General features: G+C 46.0%; 2 protein-coding genes across 10 annotated transcripts in view; one reads left to right on the top strand and one right to left on the bottom strand.

Annotated features, from left to right (window-relative positions):
* The window catches only part of TRMT12 (tRNA methyltransferase 12 homolog), a 20,371-nt gene extending 17,914 nt beyond the window's left edge, over positions 1–2,457 (bottom strand). Inside the window, exons 1-2 of one of the 4 annotated variants that reach the window (XM_069065270.1) lie at positions 2,329–2,452; positions 402–511 (exon numbers count right to left, since the gene is read on the bottom strand). Coding sequence is in view for 1 of the 4 variants with exons in the window: in XM_069065268.1 (XP_068921369.1) it covers positions 2,329–2,407 (79 nt within the window). In the remaining 3 variants the exon portion in view is untranslated. Of the gene's footprint in view, positions 1–401; positions 512–1,735; positions 2,004–2,328 lie in introns of those variants that run through there. The other 3 variants (XM_069065271.1, XM_069065268.1, XM_069065269.1) reach the window with 3 other exon arrangements.
* Positions 2,458–2,731: 274 nt separating this feature from the next.
* The window catches only part of CSTF2 (cleavage stimulation factor subunit 2), a 30,794-nt gene continuing 7,751 nt past the window's right edge, over positions 2,732–25,774 (top strand). The window contains exons 1-12 of one of the 6 annotated variants that reach the window (XM_069065263.1): positions 2,732–3,082; positions 4,393–4,471; positions 12,061–12,230; positions 15,875–16,011; positions 16,379–16,498; positions 16,617–16,736; positions 17,838–17,955; positions 18,772–18,834; positions 20,477–20,536; positions 21,087–21,228; positions 21,812–21,984; positions 22,476–22,717. In XM_069065263.1, coding sequence (XP_068921364.1) covers positions 3,025–3,082; positions 4,393–4,471; positions 12,061–12,230; positions 15,875–16,011; positions 16,379–16,498; positions 16,617–16,736; positions 17,838–17,955; positions 18,772–18,834; positions 20,477–20,536; positions 21,087–21,228; positions 21,812–21,984; positions 22,476–22,717 — 1,482 coding nt within the window. In that variant the 5' untranslated portion in view covers positions 2,732–3,024. Of the gene's footprint in view, positions 3,083–4,392; positions 4,472–12,060; positions 12,231–15,874; positions 16,012–16,378; positions 16,499–16,616; positions 16,737–17,837; positions 17,956–18,771; positions 18,835–20,476; positions 20,546–21,086; positions 21,229–21,811; positions 21,985–22,475; positions 22,718–25,774 lie in introns of all 6 variants that reach the window. The other 5 variants (XM_069065262.1, XM_069065265.1, XM_069065264.1 and 2 more) reach the window with 5 other exon arrangements.

Genomic DNA, 25,774 nt, shown 5'->3' with positions numbered 1-25,774 from the left:
CAAAAAAAAGGAAAAGGAAGAAAACGTCATTGAGGCACTTTTAAAAATACACAGAACAGAAGGGATGGCAGGAGAAACGCACAAGCAGGACAGCTCGTAATTAACAGATTCACAGCTCCACATACAATCTGCTTTTTCTCTTCCACTTCACACCTGGACTCATTTTATGTGGTGTTTTTTAAGTTCAGAATAATTCTTTTTAAAGTTTAAAAAAAAAAGCCACACTGGGTTTCAGATTCTTGGTCCATCAAGTATAACCCTCTACCTCTGGTATAGACACTGAGTGTGTGGGAGAATGTGGTCACCTGTCACAACAAGGCCCTCATAGATTAGGGTTCCAATCCCCAAACACCTCTGATTACCCTTTTTCAGGCCAATGATATAGGGTCCACTCTTCTTACCTGCAGCCTGTGGCTCTCCAAAGATCCCAAAACATTTAAGTGCTCAAGGGTGGCTCTGTGACATGGTATTCTAGGTACATGGCATTCACCCAGCTTTTGGTCAATGGGGGCTGTAAATGTGAACCAAGTGTCACGTAATGAGGATAACAAAGGGCTTCTGGACTGTATTCTCTAAAGGTCACCTTGGAAGAGAAAGGATTTTCAGTGACAGGATGGCTAGCACTTGGAAAGGAGGTGAGACTTGTTTGACCTGTGGTCCTAGGGGTGAGAGTTGCTCTTCTGTCCTTTGATGCGGAAGAGCACCATGGTGATGCCATGACACGTAAGCGAGCTGCATTTAAGTAGGGGAGGGCTCTCACTCTCTCTTTTGGAGTCAGCTGGGACAACTAGAGATGACCCAGGATGCCGTGGGAAGCTTTGGTCTTTTCCAGCTAAGGTTTTTAAGGGGGGCAAAGCTAAAAGAAGTACAAAGAAGCTGCTTTGAGTCTGATGGAGCGGACAAACTGCCCCAACAAATGAAATGGTCTGTGCTGGGGAGTAGAAAATCCCTGGGTCACAGCTCAACTCCCAAGGGGACAGGAAGTACAGGTGGTAGCTGAAGTCACTTGGAGATCCTCTCAGCTCCTTCTAGTCCAATTATCATCGCTGTAATACCTGGACCTGGATATTCACTCTCTCTCTCTGGGGCTCCTGCACCTCTCACTGCGTTTTGCACATTCTGTGCAGCTCTCAAATTCAGCACATATAAGGCCAACTCAGCTTTCCTCCAAAGCCTCCCCTTTGCCCAACTTTCTTGTTCCTTTGAAAGCACGAGTGAGCCATGTAGCATCCTCAGCTCCTCATTCTCATAAACCACATGTCCCCAATCTGTTGTAAGATCTGCCCTTTGGCCCTCCCTGCTCACAGCCAAGGCCCGGGTTCCAGCCACATCTCTCCCCTGGACTACGGCAATGCTTGCTGGGCATTCTTGACTCAAGCCTCTCTCCTCTGGGCTCTCTGCTTGTCACAATGATCTGCCTAAAGCAATGGTCTGATCATGTTACCCCACCTCCGAAGCTGGAGTAGCTCCCTATCATTTCCAGGATCAAACAGAAAATCCTGTTTGGCTTTTAAAGCCCTTAATAAACTGACCCTTCCAGCCTTTCCCATCTTTTTACACCTTAGTTCCCTCTACTGCCCCCTCCAATCCAGCTCCTTCCTTGCTGTTTGTCACACAAGATGCTGCCATACTGTCCTCTGTGCCTTAGTGGGTCACCTCTGTCCCTGAAGGCTTGCTGAGATTTAAGATCTCGGCAGCCCGCCCCCGAGTTACCTCCCATATAAATTGTATGTACCCAGTGGTTTGCACGTGGTCTCCCCTCTTAGACTGGGCGCTCACTGAGGTCAGGAAGTAGGATTTTGCCTCTGTATCCTCAGTGTTTAGCACAGTGGCTGACATACAGGAAGCGCTTAATAAATGCTTTCTGCCTGCATGCCTGCCTGAAGCCTCCATGCCCCGGGCTATTGGGAGGCCCGGCCGGCTCCCGGGCCGCTGCTGCTTCCTACACGGCTCCGCGAGCAGCCAGGGCGAGGGGAGCTTGGGGAAGTAGGGGCCGCTGCCTCGGGCCGCCGCGGCACAGCGCTCCCACCAGCACCTCCTCGGGCCACGGCGGCCAGAGAGACAAAGGCGCTGGTCCGGGTGCTGGGCTCCGCGGGACCACCCCTCCCGCCCGGGCCGCCGCTGCGCCCCCTTCCTGCCGGGTGACCCCGCGACAGGCGCTCCCTAAGGGGGCGCGGAGGAGCGGCCTGGCCCGAGGGGCCAGCCCCGCCACGCGGACGCCGCCGCCGCGCCGAGCACATGGAGCTCGCGCACCCACCCCACCCCACCTCGCGCCCGGATAAGCCCCTCCCCTGCCCCCTCGGACTCGGTGCACCCTCCTAAGCGTACCCTCGGGCGCTCCAGCTCCGCGGCCCTTGGGGCCGAGGGCCTCGGCGGCGCTCGTCCCGGCTGCTGCATCCTGCTCCATGCACTCGGCGTCAGCCGGAGCAAGGGCGGGCGCCGGGGTGGGGACGGGGGCGGGGGCGGGGGTGGGGCCGATCGTTTCCCGCTCCCAGGAGGAACCGAAGCTAAACGACCCCGGAGGCCTCCGGAAGGCTTCGGGGTGGCGCCTCTGACGCCACGGGCGCCATCTTGAGTAAGGCACCGCCCCCTGGGGGCGGCGTGGGGGCGGTACCAAGGGAGGAGGGGGAATTAGACGGGGAGAGGGAGGGGACTTGAGTGGAGGAAAGGCCCAATGGAGGAAGGGCCCGATGGAGGGAGGGCGGGAGGAAGGCAGGGCCGGGAGAGAACGCCTAGCGCTCGGGGGTTGTAGGTCCCAGCGCAGGCCGGGCCGCAGGGGGCAGGCTTGCTGGGAAGCGGGTCGGCCTCTTTGTTGCGGGTGCTGGGGCCGACGGAAAGCGCAGGGGGGGATCCCGCCCGTCCCAGGCTGCGGCGGGGCAGGAGCGGGGACGCGCGGCTTCCGCCGCCGCCGCTGTTTACGGAAGAACGCCTTCGAGGAGCCGGGGGCCGCCCCTCGCGCACTGCGGAAGTGTGGGGAGGCGTAAGAAGCACTTGTGCTCGCACCGGAAGCGGGCACGCAGGACAATGGCGGGTCTGGCGGTGCGGGACCCTGCGGTAGACCGATCACTACGCTCCGTGTTCGGTGAGCGGCCGTCGCCGCGGGGGCTAGCTTGCGGGCTGCATGGCTCTTGGGCCGGCCTGCGCACGAGGGGGAGACTGGGCTAGTTCGGGCTGGGAGGCAGGAAGGGCAGCACGGCGGGCCGCCTGGAGGATTCCAGGGGAAGGGGAAAATGGGATGTCGCGTGCTCGACCCCGGGAGCCGGCGGATAGAGCGCGTCCTGCCTGGGGAGGGGGAGAGGGCTACGGGCGCGCCGCGGGCGCTTCGAACCCGGTCAGCCGGTGGTGCGTACTGCGTGCGTTTGAATCAGTGCGCGTGCCCCGCACCCGGCAAGCGTTGCTCCTCGAGCTGGCGTTGGGATGTCTGGCGCCTCCACCGGCTGCCTCGAGCTTCCCTCCCTTTTCTTCGCGGCTGCTTCGGGCTCCGATCCCAGGATCTTCCCCTTCTGGTCACGGAAGAGGGGGGACTCCTGCGGGAGCTGGGCCGCCGGCCAAATGAATGAAAGCCCAGGCTGCTCGGCTGGCCCCTCCGAATCGGGCATGGGTAGCGGCCAGCCCGGCTCCTGCAGAAACGTGCGCCGCCGAAAAAGGTCGTTGCGCGCCCGGAGGGCGCGCAACAAATCCAGGGCCAGGGCCAGGGCCAGGGCCACCTTAGCCTTCACCACTGAATGGGACCAACTGAACCTGACGAACAGCTTGGAGCGGGGGGCCGGGGCCTGGGCCGACCAGTTTTTCTATTCCGTTTATGGTGGTGGCGAGGCAGCCTTTGAACAAAATAGGCTACAGTATTATCCCCACCTCCAAGGTGGGAGAGGGTGGGAAAGGGAAGGGTGCTCCCCCCCCCTTGGGAAACTGTAGCCAGGGCTACTGCGGGGTGGGGGGGGCTGAGATAGGATACAGGCACCCCTCGAAGGGCCCTCCCACCGCTTGAAGACCGCCTCGGAATCTGATTCCCAAATTTTTACGCGTACTTTAGATTCTTTTAGGGGGGAGTCATTCTCGAGCATTAGGTAAAGCTTAGACTCTTGGGGGGGGGGGGCGAGAGGAATAAATGGAGGAGAATCCGCCAAATGGCTCTGATGTTTGAAATCAAGGCCTTCTTATAAAAGTAGTCCAAGTCAAAAAATCCTTGCTCCCTCTACTGTCTCACTTGATTCCTTGCATTGGTAGGAAGCCATAGAGCATGGATCTAGGAACAGGTGTTTTCTTCCTGATTTCTAGAAATGCCTTGGAACCTGGAAACTTTAAACCGGGTTCTACTCAGTTAATTTTGCCCTGAAATTGTCTAGTGCAAACCTACAATTTCATATTGTCCTTTCACCTTTTCCTTCATAGTGGGTAACATTCCATATGAAGCTACAGAAGAACAGCTAAAGGATATCTTCTCTGAAGTTGGACCAGTTGTCAGTTTCAGGTGAGAAACCCTTTTTTTTTTAGTTGACGTCTTTCATTTCCACAAGATTTTGCTATGCAAATTTTCTTCCCATTTTTCCCCTACCCACCAACCCAAGACAGCAATCTCACAAGATATCCCCTGCCCCAATCTGCTCTCTCCCACATCTTCCCCCATGCACCCTTCAACTTTCCATTAGGGCATGGTGGATCTCTATGCCCCAGTGCCTGTATGTCTCATTTCCCAGTTACATGTGAAAAAATAAATAATAATAATAATAACATATTTTTAAAAATTTGATTTTAAAACTTTGAATGCCAGATTCATTCCCTTCCTCCCTTTCCACCCACCCTTACTGGGAAGGTAAGCAGTTCAGTATACCGTGTTTCCCCAATAATAAGACACTGTCTTATATTTTTTGGACAGAAAAACACCAGAGGGCTTATTTTCAGGGGAGGGCTTATTTTAATGAACGTTGACAGCAATTTTAATAAACAGGTAAATGTGAACAAAAAAATGTACCAGCAAGCAAATCACTGGGGAAGAACAGGATGACACGCTCACTGCTGCAGACGGTGCATACAGAGGGTACCGTAATGTAGCGTGTAGCGCAGGGGATCACCTTCACTACAGTAGCAATCTCAATAGGGCTTATTTTAGAGGAATCTTACACAGTAAGGGGAGGGCTTATTTTCGGGATAGGTCTTATTATCGGGGAAACACGGTAGGTTGTACATGTGTGGCTAATGCAAAACATTAACATAGTAGATACATTGTAAAAGACTGACTATATTTCCCTCCCTCCTATCCCACCTTCCACTTGTTCTATTCTCTACTTTGATCCTGTCCCTTTTCAAAAGTGGGTGCTTCCAACTTCCCTCCCTTCCATCATGCCCCCTCTCATTCCCTTCCCCCCCTACTCTCCTGGAGGGTGAGATCCCCTATTTAGTGTGTATGTCATTCCGTCCCTAAGCCAAATTCATTGAGAATAAGGTTGACTCATTCCCTTTTGCCTTCCTGTTCTTCCCCTCAGTTGTAAGAGTTTCCCTTGCCTCTTCTATATGAGATAGTTTACCCCATTCTGTCTCTCCCTGTTCCCCTAATTTTATTCCTCTCTCACCTCTTAATTTCACTTTTAAGTATCATCCCTTACTATTCAGCTGGTCCTGTGCCCTCTATGTACACCTGTAAACATATATCCACACAGTCACATATGTATTCATATGCCCATATACCCTCCTATATAGATACCTATGTATGTATACATATATGTACCTTTCTCTTCCCTTCAACTATTCTCATACTGAGAAAAGTTTCATAAATTACAATGACCTGTTTTCCATGTAGGAATGTAAATAGTTCAACTTTGATAAGTTTTTTTTTATTTCTTTTCCCTGTTTACCTTCTCATGCTTCTCTTGCTTCTTGTATCTGAATGTCAAATTTTCTATTCCACTCTGGTTTTTTCAGCAAGAATGCTTGAAAGTCCTCTGTTCCACTGAATGACCTTATGTTCCCCTGAAACATGATACTCAGTTTTTCTGGGTAGGTGATTCTTGGTTTTAATCACAGCTCCTTTACCCTCCAGAATATCATAATCCCAGCCCTTCCATCCCTCAGTGTAGAAGCTGCCAAATGATGAGTTATCCTGATTGTGTTTCCATAAATTTCAAATTGTTTCTTACTGGCTGTTAGTAATATTTTCTCTTTGATCTGGGAATTCTGGAACCTGGCTATAATATTCCTAGGAGTTTTTTTTTGGGGGGGGGGAATCTTTTTCAGGAGGTGATTGGTAGATTCTTTCAACCTCTATTTTGCCCTCTTGTTCTAAAACACCAGGACAATTTTCCTTGAGAATTTCTTGAAGGATGATTTCTAGGTTCTTTTTCTGATCATGGCTTTCAGGTAGTCCAATAATTTTTTAAATGATCTCTCCTAGATCTTTTTTCCAGGTCAGTGGTTTTTCCCATGAGATATTTCACATTGCCTTATATTTTGTCATTTGATTGGATCTGTTTAATAGTATCTTGATTTCTCATGAAGTCAGTAGCTTCTATTTGCTCCAATCTAATTCTAAAGGAATGATTCTCTTCAGTGAGCTTTTGAGATTCTTTTTCCATCTGGCAAATTTGGCTTTTTTTTTTTAATTTTTGTTCTTTTGTTTTGAATGGGTACTTTTCATATATATATATATATATATGTATGTATTAATCAAATGCTTTACTAACTTCTAGTTTACATCATTCATTTCCACAAGATTCTGAATTACAAATTTTCTCCCCATTTTCCCCCTACCTACCACCCCAAAATAACGATCCCACTGGATATCCCCTCCTCCAATCTGCTCGCTCCCATATCTTCTCCCGTATCCCCTCTGACTTTCTTGTAGGGCATGGTGGATCTCTATGCCCCAGTGCCTGTATATCTTATTTCCCATTTACATATAAAATGATATTGATAATAGTATATATCTGTGTGTGTGTATGTGTGTGAGTGTGTGTGTATATATATTTAAACATTTGATTTTAAAACTTTGAATTCCATATTCATTCCCTTCCTCCCTTGTCACCCACCCAGACTGGGAAGATAAGCAATTCAGTATAGGTTGTACACATAGATGTGTAGCTATGCAAAACATTTCCATAGTAAATATATTGTAAAAGACTGACTATATTTCCCTCCCTCCTATCCCACCTCCCACTAGTTCTATTTTCTACTTTGATCCTGTCCCTTTCCAAAAGTGGGTGCTTCCAAATTCCCTCCCCCCCAGCCTGCCCTCCCTTCCTTCCCCCCCCCTACTCTACTGTAGGGTGAGATACCCTCTTTAGTGTGTATGTCATTCCCTCCCTAAGCCACATTCAGTGAGAGTAAGTTTGACTTACTGCCTTTTGCCTTCCTGTTCTTCCCCTCCATTGTGTTTCTCTTGCCTCTTCTATATGAGATAGTTTACCCCATTCTGTCTTTCCCTGTGTCCCCTCATTTTATTCCTCTCTCACCTCTTAATTTCACTTTTAATTATCACCCCTTACTATTCAACTGGTCCTGTGCCCTCTATCTATGTACACCTGTAAACATATATACACACGTTCACATATGTATTCATATGCCCATATACCCTCCTATATAGACGTGTGTGTGTGTGTGTGTGTGTGTGTATACATACACATTTCTATTCCCTTCAACTATTTTCATGCTGAGAGAAGTTTCATCGGTTACAATTATTGTTTTTCCATGTAGGAATGTGAATAGTTCAACTTTGATAATTTCCTTATGATTTCTTTTCCCTGTTTACCTTCTCATGCTTTTCTTGCTTCTTGTATTTTCTATTCAACTCTGGTTTTTTCATCTAGAATGCTTGGAAGTCCTCTATTCCACTGGATGACCATATTTTCCCCTGAAACATGATACTCAGCTTTGCTGGGTAGGTGACTCTTGGTTTTAATCCCAGATCCTTTGACCTCCGGAATATCATATTCCAAGCCCTTCGATCCCTCAGTGTAGAAGCTGCCAGATCCTGGGTTATCCTGATTGTGTTTCCACAATATTCAAATTATTTCTTCCTGGCTACTTGTAATATTCTCTCCTTAATCTGGGAATTCCGGAACCTGGCTATAATATTCCTAGGAGTTTTCTTTTTGGGATCTTTTTCAGGAGGTGATTGGTGGATTCTTTCAACCTCTATTTTGCCATCTTGTTCTAAAACATTAGGGCAATTTTCCTTGAGAATTTCTTGCAGGATGATTTCTGGTTTCTTTTTTTGATCATGGCTTTCAGGTAGTCTGATAATTTTTAAATGATCTCTCCTGGATCTACCAGGTCAGTGGTTTTCCCAATGAGATATTTCACATTGCCTTATATTTTTTCATTTGATTGGATCTGTTTAATAGTATCTTGATTTCTCATAAAGTCACTAGCTTCCATTTGCTCCATTCTAATTCTGAAGGAATGATTCTCTGCAGTGAGCTTTTGAGATTCTTTTTCCATCTGGCAAATTCGACTTCTTTTTTTTCTGTTTTATTTTGAATGCATAGGTTTTTTTTTTAATTTTTAATATTTTTTTTAATCTAATGCTTTATTAACTTCTAGTTTACAACATTCACTTCTGCAAGATTTCGAGTTAAAAATTTTCTCCCCATTTTTCCCTTACCCACCACCCCAAAATAGTGATCCCAATGGAAATCCCCTCCTCCAGTCTGCCCTCTTATATCTTCTCACTTACTCCCTCCAACTTTCCAGTAGGGCACAGTGGATCTCTATGCCCCAGTGAATGTATATCTTATTTCTCAGTTGCATGTAAAATAATATTGATAATAGTGTGTGTGTATATACCATGTTTTCCCGATAATAAGACACTGTCTTATTAATTTTTTGGACAGAAAAACGCCAGAGGGCTTATTTTCAGGGGAGGGCTTATTTTAATGAACATTGGCAGCAATTTTAATAAACAGGTAATTGTGAACAAAAAAATGTACCTTTATTCAATAATGAATTCAATAAAGAACAGGATGATGCGCTCACTGCTGCAGCTCTGATTGGATGCAGCTCGGAGCGCAGCGTGGGTTTCACGGGGGGGGGGGTGATGGGTTGAAAGTGGGGGTACCAAAATGTGGTTGGTAGCGCAGGGGATCACCTTCACTGCAGTAGCAATCTTAATAGGGCTTATTTTCGGGGGAGGGCTTATTTTAGAGGAATCTTACACAGAAAGGGGAGGGCTTATTTTCGGGATAGGTCTTATTATCGGGGAAACACTACACACACACATATATATATATATATATATATATTTCTTTTTTCTTTTTTAACATTTGATTTTAAAACTTTGAATTCCAGATTCATTCCCTTCCTCTCTTGTCACCCACCCTTACTGGGACGATAAGCATTTCAATATAGGTTGTACATGTGTAGCTATTCAAAACATTAATTTAGTAGATATGTTGTAAAAGACTAACTGTATTTCCCTCCCTCCTATCCCACCTGCCACTTGTTCTATTCTCTAGTTTGATCCTTTCCTTTTTCAAAAGTGTGTGCTTCTAACTTCCCTCTCCCCCAGCCTGCCCTCCCTTCCATCATCCCCCCCTCTCATACCCTTCCCCCCTACTCTCCTGCAGGGTGAGATCCCCTATTTAGTGTGTGTGTCATTCCCTCCCTAAGCCAAATTCAATGAGAATAAGGTTGACCCATTCCCTTTTGCCTTCCTGTTCTTCCCCTCCATTGTAATCATCTTCCCTTGCCTCTTCTCTGTGAGATAGTTTACCCCATTCTGTCTCTCCCCTTGTCCCCTTATTTTATTACTCTCTCACTTCTTAATTTCACCTTTTAAGTATCATCCCTTCCTATTAAATTGATCCTGTGCCCTCTATCTATGTATACCTGTACATATATATATACTCACATTCACATATATATTCATATGCCCATATACCCTTCCGTATAGACATATATTTGTATGCATGTGTGTGTGTGTATATATGTACATATATATACATTTCTTTTCCCTTCAATTATTCTCACTGAGAAAAGTTTCATAAATTACAATTATCATTTTTCCATGTAGGAATATAAGTAGTTCAACTTTGATAAGTTCCTTCTGATTAATTTTCCCCGTTTACTTTCTCATGCTTCTCTTGCTTTTTGTATCTGAATGTCAAATTTTTTATTCAACTCCGGTTTTTTCAGCAAGAATGCTCGAAAGTCCTCTATTCCACTGAATGACCCCATATTTTCCCCTGAAACATGATACTCAGTTTTGCTGGGTAGGTGACTCTTGGTTTTAATCCCGCCTCCTTTGACCTACAGAATATCATATTCCAAGCCCTTCGATCCCTCAGTGTAGAAGCTGCCAGATCCTGGGTTATCCTGATTGTGTTTCCACAATATTCAAATTGTGTCTTCCTGGGTGCTTGTAGTATTTTCTCCTTGATCTGGGAATTCTGGAACCTGGCTATAATATTCCTAGGAGTTTTCTTTTGGGGATCTTTTTCAGGAGGTGATTGGTGGATTCTTTCAACCTCTTTTGCCCTCTGGTTCTAAAACATCAGGGCAATTTTCCTTGAGAATTTCTTGAAGGATGATTTCTAGGTTCTTTTTTTGATCATGGCTTTCAGGTAATCCAGTAATTTTTAAATGATCTCTCCTGGATCTATTTTCAAGGTCAGTGGGTTTTCCAATGAGATATTTCATATGGCTTTATATTTTTTTCATTTGTTTGGATCTGTTTAATAGTATCTTGGTTTCTCATAAAGTCACTAGCTTCCATTTGCTCCAATCTAATTCTGAAGGAATGATTCTCTACAGTGAGCTTTTGAGATTCTTTTTCTATCTGGCAAATTCGGCTTTTTAAAGCACTCTTCTCCCTCACTGGCTTTTTGAGCCTCTTTTACCATTTGAGTTAGTCTATTTTTAAGGTGTTATTTTCTTCAGTAAGGTTGTTGACTCTCATTTTGTAATTTTCTTGCATCATTCTCATTTCTCTTCCCAGTTTTTCCACCTCTTTTCTTATTTGGTTTTCAAAATCCTTTTTAAGCTCCTCTGTGGCCTGTAACCAACTTGTATTTTTCTTGGAAGCTTTTGTTTCAGGAGTTCTGACTTCTCTGTCTTCTGCCTGTTCCATGCTTTGATGCTTTTTGTCCCCAAAATGGGAGTCTAATGTTGGATTGCTCTGTTTGCTTTGTTTTCTTTGCTTGCTCTTTTATTTGACTTTTGAGCCTTTTGCCACAGTGGAGCTCTGCTACCAGAAATGGGAACTTTATCTCAAATGCTGGGATTTTTGCAGCAGCCAGAGTTATTAGTTGGTTGCCCTCTCGGAAGCTTCCACATGCTCTGGCAAGCTGGTCCCACACCCCAGGACCTCTATCTTAGACAGCAATCCAGATCCAAGCAGGTTAAAGCAAGGACGATTACCCCTCAGACTGGTTGCATGGTCCCCCTACAATCTGCAGACCAGGAGCTCTGAAGCAGCCACGTGGTGGTGGCTGCATGGCCGTGGAGCCTCACCTGCTTCTCGCCCCAGGGGCAAAGGCCAGATTGCACTCCCAAACTCCATTTCTGCCATGTTTACACTGACCTCTCACTTTGTCTTTGTCATCTGTGGGTTGATAATTCTGGAAACTGCCACAGCTGCTAGTCATCTGGAGTCCCTCCAGCCTGAGGCTGGTCAGGCCACCCTAAGGCTAAAACCTCCACTCAAGCAGGCCTGGGCTGTGCTGGCCCCTACCTGCCGCCCTGGTGGGCTGTCTTCAAGAAGTTATCTTCTCTGCGCTTTTTTTTGTGGGTTCTGTAGCTCCAAAGTTTATCTAGAGTTATTTTTTTTACATGAATTTGAGGAGGTAGAAGCATGAGCCCTGTGGAAGTCCTGTTTATTCTCTGCCATTTTGACTCCGCCCCAAGACCCTTGTTTCTGGAGGCTTTTCTAAGTTTCTTTTTAGGAACCTCTTAGAAATAGATTTTTACTAGTAATTCTTTAACTGGGTTCTAAGCAAAAAAGTCTTTCCTGATCCCTCGATAAGATTTTAGTGGAGAAGACTCAGGGGCTAGAATCAGAAAGTTTCATCCTAATGGAAAGGTGGGGACAAGACACCTATGTTCCATCTGTAACAGTTGTGCTCCATTCAGGTTGGTATATGATCGAGAGACAGGAAAACCAAAAGGCTATGGCTTCTGTGAATATCAGGACCAGGAAACAGCCCTCAGTGCTATGCGGAACCTGAATGGCCGTGAGTTCAGTGGGAGAGCACTTCGAGTAGACAATGCTGCTAGTGAGAAGAACAAAGAGGAGCTAAAGAGTGAGTCCAGTCACAGAAGCCACGTTGTGGGCATCGTGGGGCAGTGGGCTTGGGGATACAGAGGATTCCTGGAATGTGGTGACTCATTCCCACAGTATTCACCAAGATAAAACATTGATTTTGCCAACAGAGATGACTAAAATATTACATATTAAGGACGTTGCGATAAATGACAACCTAAAGATTAGTTTGCCTTGAGATCTTCAGTTACTGGGAGGCAAAGCTTGTACTTGAACTAAAGGGTGGTTATAAAGGCTCATGACGTTAAGTGTCTTTAATGTTCAGTATCCACTTTGGAGATTATTGGACACTTGGAATGTTGTGGTATTTCCATGAATCCAGTCAGAAATGACCATCCTCTAGAACTCTGTGGCCTCAGTCCTCTTAAAGAGAGCTGGGAAGGCCTGCATTCTAATATGAGGTTATAGCTTTTTACTGATTTGTAAAGTTGGCTAGCAAACATTACTAAGATCAACAGATAAGAGAAAAATGCAAAGGTATTTGTTTTTATACTGCCCATCAGCAACTTCCATTTGTTACTTTATAAAATCCACCAACAAAAATTACTGTTTTACAAACTTAAGCTTCACCCAGTTTTTAATCACTACACACATAATCTGGGGGTGGGGGTGTGTGTAGTGCTAGAATTGCTAACCATGGGGATAAGACAAGAAAAATAAATTGAGGGAATAAGCATAGGCAAAAAGAAAACAATCATGACTTTTTGCAGTTGATATTAGGGTATACTTAATCCTAGAGAGTCAGCTAAAAATTCATTGAAACAATGAATTAAGCAAAATAGCAGGATATCAAATAAATCCAGCTAAGTCATTAACATTCCTAGATAATTACCAATAAAACCCAGCAAGAAGAGCTAGAGTCTAAGTAAAATAACTACAGAATATGTAAAAATGCTTGGCAGTCTCCTTATCTAAATATATACAATAAATATACAGCTAGGTGGCGCAGTGAATAGAGCATAGGCCCTGGGGTCTGGAGGAACTGAGTTCAAATCCAGCCTCAGACACTTAACACTTACTAGCCATGTGACTTTGGGCAAGTCACTTAACCCCAAAAGCCTTGCCTTTACCCCTCCAAAAAGCAAAAAAAAAACCCATAATGTAAATATACACAAGAACTATATAAATCCAACTCTAAAGCACTTGATTGGAATAAGATCTAATTAGTGAGAGATACTAATTTCTCATGGGCAGGCCAAGTCAATCAAATAAAAATGACCATAGCACTTAAGTCACTCAATGCTATACTACTCAATCTGCCAAAGAATTACTACCAAAAAAAAATTTATTTTTTAAATTTGTCTAGAGGAACAAAAGGTCAAGAGACTCAAAAAAAGTAATCAATAAAAGGAGAAAAGAAGGGGGTACCAGATCTCTACCAGTACCAGATCTCAGACTATACTTCAAAGCACTAATCCTAAAAACTAGTTAGTACTGATTAAATAATGAGAGATCAGTGGAACAGGTTGGGTATACAACATAGCATAGCAGATGAACACAGTAACCTAGCATTCCCAAAACCCAAAGCTCTCAGCTGCCAGGATAATGGCTCACTACTTGAAAAATATTGCTAGGAAAACTGGATTGCTGTCTGGCAGAAATTAGAAATAGACTAAACTTCATACCATATGCCAAGATAAACTCCAAATGGATACGTGAACCTAGGTATCAAAGATCACATCATAGATACATTAGCAGAACAAGGAAGCAATTACCTTTTGAATCTGTGAATAGGGAAAGAATTTGTGACCAAACGGGATAGAAATGATCATGCAAGAAGAAGTAGACAATTTCGATTATGCAGAATTAAAAAGGGGTTTGTAAAAACAATTCTGATGCAGATAAGATTAAAAGGGAAACAGCCAAGAAAGTCTTTGCAGCAAGTTTCTCTGATAAAGGCTTCACTTCTAATATCTATGAGGAACTTAGTCAGATTTAAAAGACTCTGCTATGCTGCAGTTGACAAATGGTCAAAAGATGTGAACAGTCAGTTCTCCAGGGAAGAAATCTGAGTTATCTGTAGCCATATGGGGAAAAAAATGCTTGAAATCATTAGCAATTTAGAGAAATTAAAATCAAGAACTCTGAAATTCCATTTCACGTCCATCAGCTTGGTGAAATTGACAAATGGAAAAATGGCAAATCTTGACGTGGCTACAGCAAAGTGGGCACTGGTTTTGGAAGGCAGTTTGGAAGTATGGCCTAGAAGTTCTGAACAGCATTTGTTTGATGCATTCATGCCAGTACTAAGCCTATACCCCAAAGAGATCAAAGAAAGAGAAAAAAGGGCCCATGTGCACACTGGTATTCATAGCAGCTCCTTTTGTAGTAACAAAGAACTAGAAAGGAGGGGTAGAGGCTTGGCAGGAAGCACTTATCAATTGGGAATAACAGCATATTAGATGTAAATGTATTTGAATGCTGTTGTGTCTGAAAAAAGTTTCAGAGCCAGCTAGGAAGACTTCTGTGAACTAAGTGAGCTGAGCCAGGAGAACAATTTATACATTGTCAAAATGAACAGATTTTTAAGACTTGAGAACTCTGGTCAGTGCATTAACCAGTGAACCTGCTAGAGCAGAGTGTCAGACTCACGAGAGAAACAAAATTCGAATGTCATTGGCAGACATTTAATGAAATAAAAGTCTGTCTGGCACAATACAAGCAGTATTTATTCATTTGTGATTTTCTGAGTCCCTAATGTGACCTTGTTATTTGAGTCTGACTACAACCTCCTCATTTGCAGTGCACGTTTTAGGACACGGCCAGTGTGGGGATTTCTTTTGCCTCACTGTGCTTATTTGTTAAGGGGGTTTTTCTTTTTCTTTTTTCTTTTTGCAGTTGGGGGGATGACAAATACTTGACAATTGGGGAAAAAAGAAAGAAAAAATGTAATTAGGAAAATAGAAAACCATCTCTTAATAGCAAAACCTTTTCTCTTAACCTACATTGAGAACTCCAAGCCTAGAATGAACATAGCTTTTAATTTAATACAGAGTACATGTCTTCATTTAACCCCCCCACTGAAGAGAGTATACTTCCAACTGAGTAAATTGAACGGCTTCGGTCATGTTTTAAAGTCCACACCCTGTGAGGTCTGTTAAGTCTTTCTGTTTCCTGGAGCTTTGGCTTCTATTTGAAGAATTCTCATTTTCCTTTTGGAATTCTTTGCAGGAGGGTCATTGTACAGCTAGTGTGGGGGCATAAACCTGGTGATAAGTAGGGCACTTGAAGTGTCATTCCCGGTGCTTCTGCGGTTTCTGCTAATTGCGCTTTACTGGTGGGTGTGCTCACCAGTGTTATGCCATGTCAGTTGCTACTGGGATCCTATCAGCACAATACAGAATTTCAGTAGCTTGAAAAGTTCTTGTTGTGAAACTTTGGAAGCTTTGGTGGTGAGCACTTGCTTCCCAGAGTTTGTGCTATATCGTATGAAGAGGAGGCAGCAGCCGCACCCTCAGTGCCCGTGATACATCATGTGGACAGTGGCCGCGTGTCACCGACACAAGGCATGTAGAACTCAATTCGGAAACGCTTTAAACATGATTATGTTACCAAGCAGCTCCGCAGGTGGAAATCATTTGTTTGGGGATTTGTTTTGAATTCTGTTGTGTTCATCCTGGTTAGGCCTCGGCACTGGTGCCCCCATCATTGAGTCTCCCTATGGAGACCCCATCAGCCCTGAAGATGCACCAGAATCCATCAGCAGAGCAGTTGCCAGTCTGCCACCAGAACAGATGTTTGAGCTGATGAAACAGATGAAGGTAGGAAATTGAAAGCAGATGGAAACTGTCACAGTGAAAGAGCAGTCCCAAAGGTTCGTAGAAGCTGCTTCCCCGGTGGACAGTGAGGCCGCAGTCAGGAGTGCTGCTCTTTCCTTTGGTTTAGTGTCATTGGTGTTCATCACTGGCATTCTCTTGCACCAGACACCAAAAAGAACTAGTACTTGAGCTGTGGGGAACCCATAGAAAATCTGACCTAGCTGTTAGAAAGGGGGGGCCCCAAGTGGAGTGGGGTGCTGGCCCCCCCCCAAGGTTTCACAAGCACCTCAGATTTGTGGGCCACGGCTATCGTTGCATTATTTTACTCAGAGGAACTGTGGGACCTGATCAGCTGTGTCTCTTTGCCCAGCTTTGTGTCCAGAATAGTCCCCAAGAAGCACGGAACATGCTGCTCCAGAACCCCCAGCTAGCCTATGCTTTGCTGCAGGCCCAAGTGGTGATGCGCATTGTGGATCCAGAGATTGCGCTGGTAGGTCTCTCTGGCTGCCCATGGAAGTGGCCTTCTCCCTCATGGTGGCTGGGCTTGGTGGATTATCCTGTTACACACACGGCCAGTACCAGCGCATGTGTTTCTCTCTTTCTTGTAGAAAATTTTGCATCGTCAAGCAAATATCCCATCTCTGATTCAAGGTAGCCCCCAGCCAGGCCAAGGACCTAGTGCACCAATGAGCCAGCAGAATACTGCAGCCTCTCAACCACAACCCTTGGTAGGGGTTCACATCAGAGTACTTCTATCTGTCTTAGATTGATATTGGCCTCTTGGTGAGGGTGCAGTGGAAGGCTGGGGTGGAAGAGAGAAGGAAGTGAGACCAAAAAGCTGCCCAAGTGGAAACTTCAGGTTGTGGCATGCACATCTTCTTGAATGGCCTCACAGTTGTCAGGAGGGGAGCAATGTAGAACCTTTAAAGTTTGGAATGATTGAGTAGTGGGTATGAAATTGGAGGCCTCAAAAAAGGTAGGCCCTCTCTCTTCACTTGCTGTGCTTAACCCATCTTCTCTGGCCTTATGTACAGCAATAGTGAGGGCCTTCAAATGAGATCATATTTTTTTAAAGGGCTTAGTGCAGTCCTTGGCACATAGTAAGCATTTCATAAATGCTTATTTCCTTCTCTATAAGAAGAACTTGGATATGCAAATCATATTGTGAAAAGTGACCTTTAAAACATGAACTTGGTGTGCAGCTAGGTGGCACAGTCAGTAGAGCACTGGCCCTGGAATCAAGAGGACCTAAGTTCAAAATCAGGCCTCAGACACTTGACACACTTACTAGCTGTGTGACCTTGGGCAAGTCACTAAACCCCAATTGCTTTGCCTTCCCCCCTGCAAAAAAAAAAAAGAAAATGCACACACCCACACACCCCTCCACTGAATCTACCCCAGATTCTCAATAGACAGGAGTGAGAAGCTTTGCCTTCTCAAAGGCATCACTGCTTTGCGGCTTCTTTCTCTAAAGAGAGCCCCAGGAGTCTGCCTTTATTTCCCCTGGTGGGCATTGAGTAGAACAATTTGAGGATACCACAGCGCCCTGTGATTGATCTAAAGAACCAATGTGTCCCAACATCCAGGGGTTGGCCAGTTCCAGCTGTGCTGAGTTTGGGATGTCCTCTTCTGTTGTGCAAACCGCACACACTCTCTCTTCCCCTGAAGAGCCCAGAGGGCTCTGTCTCTGGCTTTTCTATTTCTGTGCCCTGTGGACAGGGATGGGAGGTGGGATGGTTAGAGGGAATTTAGGGTTGTCATCATCAGCTAGTGTATTTGTGAAATCCCCATGGGGACGTGGGACAGGCTCTGATTTCTTTCTTGTTCAGGGTGGGATGCATGTGAATGGAGCTCCTCCTCTGATGCAGCCGCCTCTGCCAGGTGGTGTTCCCGCACCAGGAACAATGCCCACTGCAGGGCCTGGCCCTGGCCCCTTGGCTCCTGGAGGTGAGCTGTGCTTCTACTTCACGTTCTCACACTTTCCAGATCTTTAAATGCAGTCCGGTGGCAATTTAGTCATTCCACAGGAGAGCGAAGGCTCTTTGCATTTATGTGATTTAATGAGATAATCCCTGGAAAGTACTTGGTGAGCCTTAGGGTGCTATGGACATGGGACCCATTGTGAATGTTGTTGTTTACTTGCTTTTAGTCATGTCCAACTCTTTGTGACCCCATTTGGGGTAACTAGATAAATAGACATTGCTTGATTCTGTTTCTGAAAAAGATGGGATGAAATAGTCCGAGTGAATCCTTTGAACATGGTAGGGAAAGGAGGAAGGTCTTGAGCACAGACTTAGTCCTGATCTCTTTTGCCTATGGTTTAATGGAATGCTTTGGAGCACTGAGATGTTAAAGGTGGGGAGAAGAGAAGACCACTGCTCTGTGATTTGCCTTTCATGACTGCCAAGACTTGAGAAGACCTTGGCCACAGTTCACCTTCCCAGCCGCAATGCATAAAGCCTGAGGCCCAGTTCTTACATTTGTCTAGCCATGATGCAGCAGGCACATGGCGCTGGGCCGAAGCCCCTTTTGGGGGGGGGGGGGGCACTTCTCAGTTGAGGTGTTTCCTGAGTCTCAGAAGGCTTTCATTCTTTGTGCAGGGACTAGATGGTCTGCTAGTCCAAAGGTGCTGTTGCTTTTTTGAGGGGAAGGGGGAAGGAATGGGGGTTTTGAACTTCCTTTTGTGGGATTACAATTCTATGGAAGGATTTGTGGACTTCTTTGCTGGCCTAAATTACGATTCCCTTGGCCTTTGTCTTCCAGGCGGAATGCAGTCCAAGGTTGGAATGCCAGGCGGTGGGCCAGTGTCCCTAGACCGGGGGCAAGGTAAGTGGCTCGTATTGTCTGCCTAGCACAGATTCCTTGCCCTTCTGGAATCCTCCAGACTCTTCATGTAGGAAGGTAAAAGCCGGTTACACGAGCATCGTGACTTTGTAGCGCACCTCTTTCTTGTGGGTTTGGAGTCGTCCTAGCATTGAAGTTTTCTGTCTCCCTGTATTGCTAGTGCTGTTGAGTGGGCAAAGGGAGAACACAGCCTGGAGCCAGGATGCATAGAACGACAGCGGCTTCAAACACGGCCTTCATGTCTTGGCTCTGTTGTACCATGATGGGGGCAATGGCAGCAGTGTTGTTGTTGTCATTGTGCACAGATTCTTGGTCACAACAGCAGCAGCAACCCCAGACTTTCTGCTTTCTGTCTTCATGTGGCCAGATCCTAAAAGCAAAGAAAATGGGTTTCATTTGCAATGAGAGCCAGGAAGACCAGTGATACGATAGCTTCAAATGTTATTTTCCCCAAATAACCCTCAGATGTCTCTAGCATTCTCTTGAGTCTCTGAGGGATCAAACCTCCCCTCAAGGGGTGCAGAGTAAAACTGGCCAGCAAGAAAGACCTTCAGGCAAAGCAAGGCCTTAAGACAGACCATTCTCCCCTCCTTCTCATTTCAAGCTGGTACACTGGGGAAGATTCCCGAAATGACAGAACCAATCATCCACTCCACATATGACTGACAGCAATCAAACAAGGTCCCTTTTCCTTGAGGTCTGTGTGATTTGAGTGTAGGTGGGTAGGGACACAGTACGCCACCTTTCTAGCCCCAGAAGAGATTGGTGAGGGACTTTCCCTCCTTTCGCCCTTAGGTAACACCACCTTTGTGTCTGAAAATTGCTCTGTAGGGAGAGTGAAGAAATGGGGCTCTGAACCCGATGCTCTTGGGGTTTTTGGTAGCAGTTCTCGCATGCTTGCACAGGGCGCAGGCATCAGGCCATGGCGCCTTCTACCGCCTGGCTTTCTCGTGCTTCTGCAGTTGTGTGAGTGTGCGCGTGTGCGTAGAAGCCCCTCTTTCTGCTGCTTTGCTCATCATCATCTCCAGAGGGCTTTTTTCTTTCTCTAAGACTCAGCCACCTGTTGGCGCCCCTTCTGATACTTGCCTTGGCATTGGCTGCCTTTGTGTTTTAGACAAAGCTTTGCTTGAGCTAGCCTGTGTGCTTTGAGGCCTTTCCTCAGTCAGTCCTGCCTTCTAGACTCGGATCTTCTCCACCTCCTGTGTTTTGCTTGTGAGCGTGTGGCCATGTTATTGGATAATGACTATCTGTTTTCTAGCTCAAACAATACAGGCATTTTTAGGAAGAAAATAGATTGTAGTAGAAGTAATGATTGAAGGAGGCTAGAATTGCTTCCCTAGTCAAATTTGGGCATCAGACTTTATTTGTGTCTTTTAGATACCCTGCTCACACAACTTCTGGGAATCCACCTTCCCAAAGTTGAACTGTGATTCAGGCAACCAAAAAATGAACATAGGCTAAGGAGATTTGGCAGCCCGGGGAATACTGCTGACCTGAGTTTTTGAGCTTTGGCAAGCATGTGTACAAATCTTCAGATATGGGCATGTGTGTTGGGCGTGTGGAGGGGTGTGCAAGCCATTCATGTCTGCTCTTTTTCCTTCTCTTTAACTGGCTGCTCGCCTAGGGACCCTGCAGCACTCGCCCGTAGGACCTGCCGGGCCTGCACCAATTGAGCGAGTTCAAGGTACCCACGGTAACTGCAGGTTTCTTGTGCTTGTGGTGTTCAGGGTGGGGCATGACAGTGAGCTTCATGTTGAGAGCCCCAAAGCTTTGCTTTTCCTTGGGGGGGAGCCACAAGCCTGAGATTGACCTTATTGGAGGCTTGGATGTTTTAACAGCAGTCTGTAGGATGGTGAGCAGTCTTTCCCTGGCTAAGAGGTTCTTGTAGGCACAGCAGTGTTCATGTGTGTCAAGGCAGGAGCTACCTTTGGTGACTGTGGTTGTTGGGCTAAGATACGAATTCTAAGCAAAACCCAGGAGGATCTTTTTCCCCAAACAAGGGCAGAGGGCCTACTTGGCAATTCCTTGTATGCTGTTGCTGCGGTGGCGGCAGCACAGGCTCTTTTTGCGCCCTGCTTTCTCTTCTCGAATTTGAGAAGTATTCTTTTGGGATGAGGAGTTTTCCCAAACTCTAGGACGTCTGAGTTGTATTGACTGTGGTTCATAGAGTCATTATTCTGAGTGTCCTTACTTGGTTTTTCACTTCGGTAATTCCCCATTTGTTTCCCTGGCAGTGCCAATGGCAGACCCCAGAGCCCCCATGCAACGTGGACCTATGCCTGCTGGCGGCCCACCTCCCCGAGGTCTTTTAGGAGATGCTCCAAATGACCCACGTGGAGGAACTTTGCTTTCAGTCACTGGAGAAGTAGAACCCAGGTAAGCAAGCACAAACCGAGAAGGACGAGCTTTAACTAACTTGTGCCCCCTCACTTGGGGCCAAAGACTTTCTGCATCAGTCGTGCCCCCACCCCCAAAGGAAAAAAAAATCAAAGTGAGCCATTCTTGGATGCTCTTCAGGACTGAGTACACCATGGAACAGAACTGCAGATTGCAGACTAGGTGGACTGTGGTTGTTGGTTCCTCGGCGGTCTTCCATAAGTGCCCAAGCATCTGGACAGGGAGATAGTGTATAAACGTGTGTATAACACAGAGTCACAGTATGTTATGGTATGAGAAACATGCTGCCGTTTGAAGAACATGCCTCCTTATGCCGTGGCTGCTGAGTGGGGACAGCATTACTTGGATGGCTGCGTGTGGCTGCTCTCCTGCCACAATTCTGGCCGTGCCCAAATTGGGTATGTAACGATGCTGAGGGGTAATTTAGTTGTCCAGTAAAAATCATCTTCCTCCTACCAGTATATAGAGTTAAGCTTTGGTGTCAGGTTCATGTCTAATCTCTGCTTCTTGACCCTTTCCTAGCTGACTCCTTTCTTTTGCCTTTCCCTCTCTCCATCTGCAGAGGTTACCTGGGGCCACCCCATCAGGGTCCTCCCATGCACCATGTCCCTGGTCATGACAGTCGTGGTCCTCCCCATGAGATGAGGGGAGGGCCACTGGGAGAGCCTCGGCCTCTAATGGGAGAGCCTAGAGGGTCCATGCTGGATCAGAGGGGTCCACCCATGGATGGCAGAGGTAAGGGGAGACCCATTACGTGGAGTTGGCCGTAGTAGTTTTTGTCACTTGTGAGCCAGGGGTTTTGTTTTTCAAAGAAAACGGGCGGGGGGGGAGACACCTCACATGATAGAAAAGAAATGATCATGCAGCAATCTGGACTCTCAGTAAAACAAAAGAGAGGCGGATGCTTTAGTGGGGAATGTAGCAATGCGGGCATCAGTCATCAGACCTGGCTGGTGTGTCAGCTTGTATTGTGGGGAATGGGGTAGTAAGTGATGGTGATGTTTGGGGCAACAATCAGACAGTTACTAAGAAGAAATGAAGATGAAAGAATAGAGAGTAATTGGCTATGAGTGTATGACCTGTACAACAGACAGGACAACTTTAAGCTGAGTTCTTTTTGAATTTCAATCAATTCCCTGGATCTTTACCTTGGCCAAGCAGTAAGTCACAAGTAACTGTCTTGTCTTCCAGTTGGGGCCTGTGACTCTGCTTAATTCTTCCCACAGGTGGAAGAGATCCGAGAGGGATGGAGGCCAGAGCCATGGAGGCCCGAGGCATAGATGCCAGAGCAATGGAAGCCAGAGGGATGGAAGCCCGAAGTTTAGAATCAAGGGCCATGGAGGCTAGGGGCATGGATGCAAGAGCAATGGAAACACGAGGCCCTGGCCCCAGAGGCCCAATGCCTGGGGGACTCCAGGGACCTGGGCCAATCAACATGGGGGCAGGGGGCCCGCAGGGTCCCAGGCAGGTATGCATATAGCCCCTCTTCCTCTCCTAATAATTTTTGGTTATTCTAGTTGGGCTCATTGACCACTCTATCAAGTTCTTACAAATGAGAGGCATGGAGTGGGAGAGTCTAATTCAGGTGTGTTTTATGCTGGTCCTTTTTCCGCCATTGCAGCTGTATTCTAGAGATGAAGGTTCTCCTGCTGGGCCACTATGGATGCTGTATTCAGAGCCAACACTGGGAGTTTAGGATTGGAGGAGGAGGGAAGTGGGAGAAATGTGACCAGTGAACAAGCAGTTGATAGCTTCCCGTGTATAATTTGTGTCAATCCATAGCTTGAATAAGCAGGGTGTTGTGAGCCCATACCAAAACCTCCTGATTCCGGCTCCCTACCCTCCTCTCTCCTCTTCCTTAAGTATGCTTTTAGAAAACGAAGAGCAGTACAAACAATTCTCCTTGCTTGGCTCTATCTTCCTGCACGGTCAGCTCTTCCCTCCAAGTCCCCAGTAGCACTTTTCAGCCATTGACTTCCCTTTACTTTGCCTGTTATTTGATCATTGGTAGTATGTGCCCCATTTTTCCTGTTCTTTTTTCACTTTTCATGATTTCACTTGCTCATCTACCAAAAGGTATTTCACCATTCCTGATTTCTCAGAAATTACCCTCTTTGTTTCTATCCTCACCTACATTGCAAGAGACCTGGGTTCTAGACTGTCACCCTAGGCAAGGCAGTTAACCTCTCTGGGCTATAGAATTCTCCTAAGACTGTTACAGGGAAGGCAACCCCCTGCCCCACTTGCCCCTCTGCTCATCTTTGTTTATTCTGCCTTTCCCCCTTTACATCTCTTTCTCCCTCTCTGGGGAAGATGTATGTCTGCCTTGCTCTCCCTTGAGGGTGGGGGGAAGATGTTCTGTTCCCTCCGTCCCAGCTCCATCCCCTCTCCTCATTCTCTGCTTCTGCCCTTGCCTTTCCCGTCTCTTCATTGGCCAGAACCTGCAGCAGAATAAACACTTTTATGATGTATTACACACAGTTTGAGAGTCCCTATTTTTTAGTGGGATCATTATCCCACTAAATGTGAATTGAACATTTCTTTTCCTCTAAATTGGAGTTTGCCTTCAACCTCTGTAGCTCATTGCCCTTCATTTTCCCCCCCTCGACTATGGATAAGTAACCTTCAGTAGGAAAAAAAACCCCACCCCAGCTCTATGGCCTTTTGACCAGCTCTGTCAATGGCTTTCCTGAGGAAAGAAGTTTAAACTAGCAGCAAAAGTAGTGCAGTATTCCACAATCTCTATGGATAATGAAAAGTGGTTTCTTGGTTTCTCTTCAGTAAATGCTCTGAAAGTTAGTAATCATAAAAGTAGATGAAATCCATAGTTAGCAGAAGTTTAGATCATCAAATTAACAAAAGCTTAGATCAAAATTTAAATTTTGGGGCACGATGTGAAATCCATCTTGACTGGAAAGCCCGAGTCTATTTGAAGGGCCCAAATGAAGACTGCCCGCTGCTGTCAAGTTCTGGGACCTCCCTGAAGTGCTAGTGTTGCATCAGCTCCAAAGGTGAGCTCTCTGTGCTCATCCAGGAGACCTTGGCAAGGTGAGCTTGGGTCAAGGGGCAGGCCCTCCCACTTGAATGCCTACTGGGATTTCACCTTAGGATGGGGCAGGGAGGGGCCAGCTAGATGCAAAGGAGTGACCCTAGTAGTCTGGTATCTGGCAGCAAGCAATGATGACTGTTCATCTGAACAGGCTGCCCTGAGTGGGAGCTCCCTGTCCCAGCACTCCTCTCCCTAGGGAGCCAGGGGCAGGGGCTTAAAAGCAATGGCTTGCTTTGGGTTCTTGGGGTTCCAAAAAGTAGAGGTGACCAGAACTTTGACTTTCAGAATCATAGATTGTTATTGGACTTTGTTCTGGTCTTTTTGCAGAGTACTGCTACTGTTTGGCTTTGCCAATCAGAGTGTATATGAGGCTGTCAGTTCTAGGAAGGGTGAGGTCAGGGTGGCTGTAGGGCCTTGGGAAAAAGCTGCCTATTTCTGAGTCATTGTGAATCCCAGCTCTCGGGGGAGCTTTTTCCCCCTTTATTTAAAACTTCCTTGGCAGGTATTACAACTTAACCTCCAGAACACCTACTGTCTGTCTGGCATCAGTTCTGGCTTTCATCACAGGCATCACTATGTTCCCAAAAAATACTTTTCCTACAGAATACTCCGAGTAAATATGCCATCATCTGCAGAAGGGGAGAAGTGCTCCTTTTTCTGTTTTTGTTGCTTTAGCTAGCGTTTTCTTGGTACAGTACTGAACGGTGATGGTCACCCATGACAGGCTTCCGTACTTCACCTCTAAGTCTTGTTCCAAAGTGTCCTGTCTCTATTCCCATTACAGAGAACACTTTCTCTTGGGCTACTTAAAGAAAGCCTCCATTGATTCCTGTGCTTTCTAATGGTTTTAATCGGAATGGATGTTGTATTCTGTCAGAAGCCTTTTTGGCATCTGTGGAGATACTCCTGTCATTTTCGTTGTTTTTGTTCTTGCCATGCTTAGTTTTCCTAATGTTATACCTATGTTCCTGGCATAAATTAAACCTAGTCATATCATCTTTGTGATACATTGCTCTAATGCCTTTGTTCATATTTTAGTTATTATTTTTGCTTCAATATTCATTAAGGAAATTGGTCTAGAGTTTTCTTTCCCAGGTTTAGGTATCAAAACCATATTTGTGTCACAGAAGGAATTTGGTAGGACTCCTTTATCTCTTTTTTTCTTTTTTCAGTTTCTATAATGTTGAAATTAATTGTTTTTTAAATGTTTGATAGGTGTAATGGAAATGCAAATTTAAAGATCTTCCCTGCCCCTAGGCTAAAGTGCACCTGGAGCCTGGGGTGGGAGGCTTGTTTTTCAGTTGATACTTCTTGATTGGCCAGTGGGTCCAAAAGGTTGTTACATTCTCTGAGCCAGGAGAAGGCTATATAAGCCCTGATGTGTAGCTTTGTTTTTGGGGCTCACTTTGAGAAGTGTTCTGTGATTTGATATGGATTCTGGGAAGCCATTGTCCTGAGCCCCCCCCCCCCCCCCCC

Source organism: Petaurus breviceps, unplaced genomic scaffold, assembly GCF_028583685.1.
Source record: "Petaurus breviceps papuanus isolate PSGF00001 unplaced genomic scaffold, PetGlider_PUasm1.0 90681, whole genome shotgun sequence".
NCBI lineage: Eukaryota > Metazoa > Chordata > Mammalia > Diprotodontia > Petauridae > Petaurus > Petaurus breviceps.
The sequence above is the reverse complement of the archived record's forward strand: the minus strand, read 5'-3'. Positions and strand labels throughout refer to the sequence as shown.